Source organism: Euprymna scolopes, chromosome 8 (assembly GCF_053919585.1).
Source record: "Euprymna scolopes isolate OS-2025 chromosome 8, ASM5391958v1, whole genome shotgun sequence".
In the NCBI taxonomy this organism is placed as follows: Eukaryota; Metazoa; Mollusca; class Cephalopoda; order Sepiida; family Sepiolidae; genus Euprymna; species Euprymna scolopes.
Window position 1 is genome coordinate 43,244,846 of NC_136489.1, and position 10,441 is coordinate 43,255,286.

The 10,441-nt window shown below is 36.5% G+C and overlaps 1 protein-coding gene across 2 annotated transcripts in view; it reads right to left on the reverse strand.

The window, feature by feature from the left end:
• Positions 1-2,559, reverse strand: part of LOC145283538 (transmembrane emp24 domain-containing protein eca-like) — a 45,632-nt gene extending 43,073 nt beyond the window's left edge. The window contains exon 1 of one of the 2 annotated variants that reach the window (XM_080132407.1): positions 2,276-2,559. In XM_080132407.1, coding sequence (XP_079988533.1) covers positions 2,276-2,444 — 169 coding nt within the window. In that variant the 5' untranslated portion in view covers positions 2,445-2,559. The remainder of the gene's footprint in view (positions 1-2,275) is intronic. The other variant, XM_080132408.1, reaches the window with a different exon arrangement.
• Positions 2,560-10,441: the final 7,882 nt, after the last annotated feature.

Genomic DNA, 10,441 nt, shown 5'->3' on the forward strand with positions numbered 1-10,441 from the left:
AAATATATATCATGTTTTTGAGAGCCACAAATGTTGACTTCCCTGTTTGTCTTTGACAGTATTTAACATCACGCTCAGGTAATAACTCTGAACAAACTGTGTTGAAAATGTATCACCAGAAACAGAACAAAATTGATCAATCAAAAACATAACAGCAAAAAATCATAGCATGAATTCTCTACTTCACAACTAAAGTAATGCCATTTTGAGTGAAACAGATCAAGAAAAAGTATACCGATTTGAATCAACATGAAACAATCAGAACTGAAGTCAATGTAGTGTCTTTTGAGTGAAACTGAACAAGAAAAAGAACATTTAAATCAACATTTGAAAAAAGAAGCATAGGACATTATTCAGGTATCATATCATAGAGGAATTTGCTCTGACACTCAAACTTGATTACTCAGGTGGACATGATTCTGAACAGCTTAAATGCATTGATTGAAAGGATTTGCTGATTTAATGGTTTAGAAACCATGATCCAACTGTCCAAAAATTATGAACTGCACGGCACGATTGTATGATGTGTGCCTGAAGGTATAAATAAAAAGCACAATATCTTATTCCCACTGACTTTTTGGTAAACTGAGTCAACTCTACACTACCCCTAGTCACAATTCATCAACACATACAAATTAAAGAATACTGTTATCATGATCAGTGCTATTCTACTGCACATTTTTAATTAGATCATAAAAGAGAAAAGGAAAGAGAGGGTCAGCATGATAATGAGCAGAATGTTATGCTTCAAATGAAAATGTGACTTCATTCATATCTGAATGTTACCTTACATCTTTCCTCTAAATTTTAAGCTGTTGCTATCTGCAAATCAAAAGATAATGGCCAAAAGTTGTTTTTTTGAAAAACTCAAATGTCCAAAACTTGTACGTAATTAAAATTGCTGTCCATATGTGTGTCAAAAATCTTTTATTTTCGACTATTTTTTGTCCATTTTGACTGTGAAGTAGGGGTCCATATCCTTTTATATGATGTAATTTGACATTCTATCATGAAAATGGGCTCTAATGGGTCGATCCAAGTCCTTTTTCAGCTCTAGATATTGATCATAGCTTAAGATTAGATTGTTGCCAAATTCACCAAAAAGTCCTTAACTTTTTATAAAAATGCCAATTTTGAGGCTTTAGTGTCTGGAAATGTCAAATATGCCAAAAGGTTTTATTTGATTTTTGTAATTTCCAACCCAAACTCACTTTAAAAATCCAAAGGAGAAGTCTGGCAAAGCACCACAGTTATGTTTTTTTTCTCAACAAAATATTGCCCCAAACAAGCTCTAAAAAAGTGCTGCGGTACCACCTAAAATGTTAAAAATAAGGTACTTCCTCTCATTTGCCATCTTTCTAACCATGATTTCTGGATTCCTTGCCCTCAAAACCTTACCTGTGTGAATATTTAGCTCCATAGCTTTATTTTTTGCAACAAAAATGCAAATTTTGTAAAACGCTGGGGGTCGAAAATTCTACGTCATGAGATAGCAATTTTTGATTTCCAGGCCGAAACCGACTGTGAAAAAAAATATGTTCCTCAAATCCAACTGGGCTGAAATTGCAGATTTCTCTTAGTTTTAACCCAAAGTTTGTATGGTGTAAATATGAAAAAAATCCAAGAGGAGGTGTGTCGGGGCTGGATGAATTGGGCTGGAATAACCCCATATTCTCTATAAGTAAACCTTTTATCAAGTTATAATATCGCCATGTTGAATTTTTGGTTTTGGCAATATGGAATTTGAAACCAGGACCTTAAAGTAAACATTTACCTAATTTTATTAATTTAATAAAATAATGGTACTTATGCACTAATGTTACCGTGCTGAAATGAAGTAATTTTGAAAGCCATTCTTAACATAAGAGAGGGAGGGTGTTTTGTAACTATTCTCTACTTTCAAATAATTTAATGAGATATCGTAAAACTTGAATTTAAAAAATAGCACGGTAACATACGTGCATAAGAACCAAAATAATTATAGTCCCTGTAAACAAGCGGCGAAAAAAAAAAAAAAAGACACATTTTCCTTTCTCATATTTATACTTTATAAAAAGACAAAATAAAATGTAGTTGTAATTAATAATATTTTAAGGGAAATTAATCGACAAAAATAGGTGGACGATTTGATTGCTTCGATTTGTAGAAATTGAATAAGTTGGATGATTTAAATGAGTTAACATTAAAAGTATATGAGGTTATAAAACAGGATACATGCATTTTTTTTAAATAATAACTGATTATTTTATTATTATTATTTTAAGTATCAACTTACCAACGACCATAGTTTCGTCGGGTAATTCTTCTATAAAACATTTCTTTTCTGTTTCTCCTATATGAAAATAAAGGCCGGACGTAGTAGAGATAAGGACAGAATATAAGATGAATATCATACAGTAAGAAGACATTTTGTTATGTTCACGAGAAAAGATCCACGTCGACATAACGATAGTTAAGTAGAGAGTAAGGTAAAAAGAAAGATGGCGGAAGTACCGCACATGCGCAGTGCGACCGGTGCCACGCCACTCGCGTCAACCTTCCTTGCTAAAGGTAACGAAACCAATGAGAGTTATCTCCCTTGATTACCTTCTCTTGCGAGCGTCTGTTTTTGACCTATCAAATTTATCAACGTCATCATTGTTTTTTACGTGCTTCTCACTTAAAACTTAAAGGTCCTGTTTATTCCAGTCGAGAATACGTCTTTGACAATCAGCTTAACATTGCCACGGCAGTGGCTTCATTTATTTACTTTTTTACATTGGCATAACCATTTATCGAGGCCCAGACCACTCGAGGATAAGGGTTAAGAGTGTACAGTAGTCAATTGGACAATATAGGAATCATTAGTAATGGAAATTCGGTAAATTTGTTAACAAGTGGAACGGCTCATCAAGAACTTGTTTATGTTGGACTTGAAGACAACCATATTGTAGTCAGCTGGAAAGTAGGAAAACGGAAGACAATTCCACAGGCGTGCAGCTCTAAGAAAGAAGCTTTGTTCATGGAATCTACGTTTAGGTTTAGTCACAGATAAAGAGTGAGGGGAATTATTGATAGTGTTTTCAGCTAGACGAGTGTTTCTTTCAGCTAGACGAGTGTTTCTTATGTTAAGAATGGCTTTCCGGTAACATTAGTGCATAAGTACCATTATTTTATTAAATTAATAAAATTAGGTAAATGTTTACTTTAAGGTCCTGGTTTCAAATTCCATATTGCCAAAACCAAAAATTCAACATGGCGATATTATAACTTGATAAAAGGTTTACTTATAGAGAATATGGACCTTCCTATTTTTAAATTTTTTTTTTTATTTATTTTTTTTATTATTTTTTTTTTTTGAGAGGATTTTCAAGTTGATTCCAATTTTTACGGTATTTTTATTAAATGAAGTGAAAATATTGAACAGTTAACGCCCCCCCCCCATGTTTAGAATGGATGGTATATTATGCCACTGCAAAAACTGTGTTTGGAATCTATGCAATTAATGCCGAGGCCTGTCTTTATCTCTTGGAGGCTTGGTGCCCTGCCTTTTAATCCAATCACTTATCTTGGTACTCAGGAACTTCTTGTTTTTTTTTGTTTTTTTACATAGGCGTCACCACTTATCAAGGCATATAGACCACTCAAGGATAAGGGTTAAAGAGTGTAGAGTAGTCAAAAGGACAATATAGTAATCGATAGTAATGGAAGTTCGGTAAATTTATTAACTTAAGTGGAACGGCTCATCAGAAACTTGTTCAAGTTGGACTTGAAGACAACCATATTATAGACAGCTGGAAAGTAGGAAAACGTAAGACAATTCCACAGGCGTGCAGTTCTAAGAAAGAAGCTTTGATCATGGAATTTGTTTAGGTTTAGGCACAGATAAAGAGTGGGGAAAATTATTGATAATGTTTTCAGCTAGTCTAGTGTTTCTTGTGAAAGTTTGGCAAGAGGGGGGACCATAGATTGAAGCTCAGTCGAACACTTTCCATGAAAATAACGATAAAGCAGAGACAAACTCGCAACATCTCTTCTGTGAGATAGAGGTTGCAGCGAAGAGAAAAGGACATCTCCTACGAGGTTACAAAGTCTATTTTGAACCCTATCAAGGCAGTACAAGTCTTTTCTAGCAGCTCCTGCCCAGATGTGGCAACAGTATTCCATCCTTGGACGTATCTGGCTCTTATATAGATAGAGAATTGCATCAGCAGTGAGATATCTACTGGATTGATAGAAGGATCCCACCATTTTTCCAGCGGCCTTGGCAACAGATTTGATATACGTGTTCCATTTCATATCAAGCCCAGAAGCTTGTCAAAACTTGAGTCCTCCCCAAGACGAGAGCCATTCATTTCAATTGATACCAGATGGGGATCAGAACACTGATGATGTAAAGAGAGAAGCTTGGTTTTAGATGCATTAAAAGTAACGAGCCACTCCTTTCCCCCACGTGCTCAAGATCAGAGGAAAGAGAGAAAACTTGGTCATTTACTGCCTTAGATGTGCTACCATAGATGGTAGTGTCATCAGCATAAATGTCTATGAATGATGTAAGGATGTGATTTGGAAGATCATTAATGTAAATCAGGAAAAGAATTGGGCCCAGGATGAACCCCTGAGGGACTCCAGCATTCTGTGAGCTTCTGATTTTTGCCCATCAACTATTTTTGCCTATCAATTATTTATTTTGTATTGGGCTGAAATTTGGTTCTGAGGAGTCTTAGTAGGTTCACTCTTCCATGCATTAATTCCTCGCTTTGAGAAAGAGTTAATTTATTAGTAATCGCATGAAGCCCCCCCATCCCATTATCGGCGAATTCTGACATGTTTGCTCAGGCATTTTTTGGTATGTAATGAGTTCGAGTTTAAGTCACTAAATACCGTATTGAATTGGGTAATGTTACTTGATAGGATCAGTGGATGGTGTGAGAAAATAAGTCTAGGCATTAAAAATTTTTCTTATCTTAAACATTATTACACAAAGAGTCATTTTAAGTAAAAAGTTAATTTTATTTTACTCATCTAAACTCGAGAATGCATGATTAAAATGTGTAAATATTGAATGAGTAAAAATCAAGATGGCTGTCATCAGCAATTTCGTAGAGCAAGTAGCAGTCTTGCGATCAAAAACTAAGATCAAATGAAACAGATTGAACCGAGGCAAAACTAACAACTGTTATTTATATTTCTACAAGTAAAAAGAAATTAAAAGGAAAATAATTCAAACAAGTTTTACTTTTACTCATGTAGAATAAATGCAAAAAAAAAAACATGAAAGATAATCTAAACAACTTTTAAGCAATTTTTGTTTTAAATTAATGTTTTTATATACTTTAGAATGATGTAATGATTATTATTCATTATAATGAATGAATAATTTATTTTATTTTTAAGTAAAATTTTTTTTTATTTTAAAATGAAAACTAATTTATGCATGCGATGCAGCAAAGGATTTTTCCAAATTTATTTGTGCCCACTTGCTCTTTTTTTTTTTTTTTATTACATTTTCACCCCAAACAAGGCACATTGCCACTTTGATGTAGGGGGCTACTATTAGGGACACAGGCTACAGGGGTACTAGGTGGGGATTTGGGCAGCAAGATATCGGTTCATGTTACACTTGAACTTCTGCATGTCAGTATAGTTGGGGAAGCAGGAACCTGGCAGGGAGTTCCAAAATCTAGCAGTTCTGGGGAAGAAACTACTGGAGTAGAAGGCTCTTTTACATCTAGGGATCTCTACTGTGAAGGGGTGGGATTGTACTGCTTGTCGGGTTTGTCGGGGGTATTTACATAGAGGGGGTACAATAGTGGCCTTATAGAGGTACAGGATACTTTCAGGGGCCAGTAGCTTTTATGTTTCCTGTGAACGGTTAGGCCGAGGAGTTGAAAAAATGTGCTTTCAGATAAAGAGTCTTTGGCCATTGCTATTGGTGGTAGAGAAGGTTTCTTGTAGTTATTGAAAGAAACAAGTTTAGTCTTGGCAGCATTGAATGTAACCATTCATTTTTGTCCCCATTCCACTACAGATTGGAGGTCATTCTCTAGTGTTTCTGCCATTTCTTTAGATACGTGTTCATTTGTTTTCCTGTCGTGTCTGTTATAGAGCGTGGTGTCATCAGCATATATACCCATCTCACAGACAATTTTGTCAGGGAGGTCATTTATAAATATTAGGAATAATAAAGGTCCAAGGAAAGGCACTCCCACATTTATATCATGTTGCTTAGATATATGACCATCGATGACAACCTACATTTTTCTCTTATCTAAGAAGGATTTAATCGTGTTAAAAATTCTTCCAGTGATACCATATGATCTGATTTTCCTGAGAAGACCTTCGTGCCATACCCTGTCAAAAGCCTTAGATATATCTAGAGCTACTGCTCTACCCTCCCCTGTTTGTCAAGTGAATGGTGTATATGCTCAGAGATTACAATTAGAATGTCTGCTGTGGAATGGGCTTGCCTAAATCCATATTGTTGGTCGGTAAGAAGTTTAGCATCTGTAAGATGATGGACTAGAGCATGGTTAATTATGGACTCAAGTATTTTTGCAAAAAGTGGGAGGATGCTAATGGTGCGGTAATTTGCTGGGTCAGTCTTTTGCCAGAATTCTTGAAAACTGGTACCACAGAAGCAGTTTTCCAGCAGGCAGGAAAGCAAGATTCATTAAGGCATTTGTTGTAAAGTTTGGAGAGGATTGGAGCTACTTTGGCGGAGCACTTTTTTAATAGCACAGGTCCACATGCTTTTGCAGTGTCAAGGTTTTTTATAATGGCATGCACTTGAGAAGGGGTGATTTCCAGATCGTCAAGTGTGGCATCTGTCCACAAAGGAAAGTCTGGGAGAGGGTGGTTAGCAGGGTCTAATGTGGTGTTAGAGGCAAACCGACTGGCAAGCATGTTAGCCTTCTCAGTTGCTGAGCAAATAACTTCATGATTGTTGGATAGTGGGGGAATTGTTGATTGCCCATTATTTACTACACTGTTGTAGATTTTCCAGAAGTCACGGGTTCCTAATTTCTGAGCTTCAATGTCGCTATTTCTTTCTTACAGTTACTTCTGGCTTCTAAATACTTCTGTCTGTTTGAACTGGATTTATGGTGGTTAAATCTGTGGTACGCATGCTGCCTTTGCGCGATGGCAGCTGCATATGTGGAAGTAAACCATTGGGGAGAATGGGGCTTGCTATAAAATTTCCGCATGGGGACATGTGCTTCAATTGCTGTTTTGAACCATTCAGTGGTCTCATTTGCGCACTGTTCAGCAGGAAGTGAAAAGATATTTCGCCATCGGGCATCTCTAATGAGATCCCTGATGGCTTCCCAGTCAGCCTTTTTTATAATATGCTCTCTCCACATAAATTCATAAAGATACGAACTAAACAGATTCACTATAGTCTTGTGAGGTGGAAACTAAATAGGAACAACATCTTGGTGATATCACTGGAGAACAGGGAAGAGGTGGTGCTTGTGTAAGAGTGGATGGAATAAGTTCAAAAACATCATTACAAACTAGGGATTACTGTTACTGCTGTCTATCAACGGAAGAGTATATCAGTATAAAAAAAGAGTTGAATATGTATGGTGGCAGAAAAGAACCAAACAAACAATATTAGTTTAATTTTATTTTAAAAATAAACTTAAGAAAAGCAAAATAAAATAGAGTGTTCTTCAGTTCAACAACAGTTTGTCCCTGCTGTTAAGGTTATTCATTTCAGGATAGTCTTTATCAGCGATTCACATCTTGATTTGTTGATAAAATATGTCAATATTTGTTATTCCTTATGGTGTTGTTTTTGATAATAATATCGAAGGATAAAAGCTTGCTTTTCAATGAAAAATGTTCAAGGAAGATAACTTAGCATAAATAATATTTTTTTGATAAAATATGTCAATATGTGTTGTTCTTTGCACTGGGTGGTTTTGATAACAATCTCGGAAAATAAGATTTTGCTTTTCAATAGGAAACGTTAAGGGAAGCAACTTGGCAGATTTGTCGTCTACTTGTTATGAAAACGTTGTTTCTCTCGTTTAGATGGGGCATTTGTTTAGCTATGCTTCACGGCTTTGTTGTTCTTAACATGGTAAAGATTTGTTGTGTGCCAGTCAGCAATATCGACTTTGTCTGCACCCGTCTCTTCTCTTGCGCAAGCTGTCAAATCTTCTGATGTATGTAATAGCAGCATTTAGTAGTAGCGCTTTCGATGGATTTGCTAATTCTTGTGTTGCATTGTTGCACACGTGAAGGGGATTTGACCAGTGATCTTGTGTGGAAGTCAAAACTGACCGGTGAAGTTGTTGTACTTCTCATGTCTTGGTGTTAGTTGAGACCTGTGGCCAAACTAGCCAGCGTTAAAGTTGGTTGCTCTCCTTGGCCTTGCAGTTGAATTTTCAACTGACAGGGATTCGTGCAGTCTTCTTGATCAGCTTGGCTCCTCTCTATTTAAACATAAATTTAGCAGATGCCCGGCTCCCACAGCAAGCCTTTTCTGATCGAGCAAAGTTGGATCTTCACAGCCAATCAAACTGTTGGAAATTAACCAATCAGAGTTGAGTATTTTGGTATTTTGTAAAGATTTGTGAATATTGTTATTTTTAGCTGCTGCTGCTATTATTTGTCATGGTTGGGGATGTCCCTTCTAATTCCATAATGTATTTGTTGCTACTGCTAATTTGCTGTTTTCTTTGCAAGAAAGCTTCATAAATCGAAATGAGATCTTGCACTTAACTTCGTAACAGTTGTCAATTTAAAGTTAGCTGCCTCTAAAAAAAACACTGTGTATATTAAGTTTATCCTTCAGCCTGAAAATAAGTTTGGATGAAACAAAGGTATGTTTTTATTTGATTGGTCCTTTGATCAGTAAATATCAAGCAATTTAAATACACCTATGTGTGAACCATCATATTCTTATCCTCATTTTTAATAGCTGGAATCTATCTTGGGAAGAGTTGACAATTATGATGTATGGAAGTGTAAGTTGGTCAGTGAGGATTAAGGATATGTATTGCATGAAGAGAAACGATATGAGAATGATATGATGGATGTGTCATGCAAGTCTTAAAGAAAGGTATGTGCAGAACAGGAGACTTTGCTGCTTTGGCTACATTAAAATTTCAATTATTAGCTTTGATTATTGTCGAGAAAATCAGTAGACAACCCATTCTTTTAACATAGTAATAGAAATACATCTTATTGCTTTGTGTACAGAACTGGTTGTAAATAGACAAGGGCAATAAGCATATGATGGCTGCAAAGTTGTGTTCATGCATTATTCATGAGGGCGTGGGAAAATATCAGCAGGAGCTCTAGGATAACTGGCTTGCTAAGATATTAGCAGCAGTAGCTGAAAAAACACATATGCAAATTAGGAAGTGTGCACGGCCTTGCATGACAAGAAAAAGAAAATAAAAGAACACCACATTTAACTGGAATAGATACACTGAGAGCATTGCCAAGGCTGCTGCAAAGGAGGTGGGTTCTCTCTACCGTGCTAGAAAATTACTTACGTCCAAAAGTATTCTGTACCTCTATAAGGCCACCATTCGCCCATGTATGGAGTATTGTTGTCATATTTGGGCTGGTGCCTCTGCTACTAGTCTCTTGCTCCTAGACAAGGTTCAAAAGAGAGTTGCTAACCTGAGAGGTCCTGAACTGTCATCTAGGCTTCAGCCTCTGTCCCATCGATGCAATGTAGCATCCCTCTCCCTGTTCTAGAAATACTTTAATGGTGAATGCTCTGATGAACTGCAAACACTTGTATCCCCTTGACGTGACTACCCCCGACAAACCCGACAAACAACTAAGTCCCACCCCTTTACAGTAGAGATCCCTAGGTATAAAAAAGCCTTTTACTTCAATAGTTTCTTCCCTAGAACTGCAGGTCTTTGGAACTCCCTTCTGGGATTCTGCTTTCCCAACTGTACTGATATGCAGAAATTCAAGTGTAATGTGAACAACCATCTTGCTACTCATCTCCTTTCATAATGCCCCCGTAAATTATGTCCCCGATAGTAGCCTCCTACTTCAAAGTGGCAGTGTGCCTTGTTTGGGGTGAAAATTGATTAAAAAAAAAAACATGTGAGAGGAGAAGTCCATACTGGAAAAGATGGATGTGTAAAATTGAAAGCAAGAAATAGTTGGCTAATGACAATGTGAGGAGGAGCAAAAAGAAAAACGTGTGCTGGGTGAGATGGACATATGACCCTGTAGTGGCGGTGAGAGACTTTTAAGCTGGTGTTGAGATGGTAGTGTTTTGTTAATCTCATGGCAGACGAAATGAAGAGTTAGAAAAAAAAAAAAACAAGAAGCAGGCATTGTTTGGAAAGTAATGGTAATAAAGGCTTTTTGTTAAAATTGAAAGAAAAGTTGGATTTGTTTAATTTTATTTGGTTGTTCCTTTTCGATGGTATCAGACGGTGTGGGGGTCTGAGAGAGGGTTGAACTGTAACAAATATGG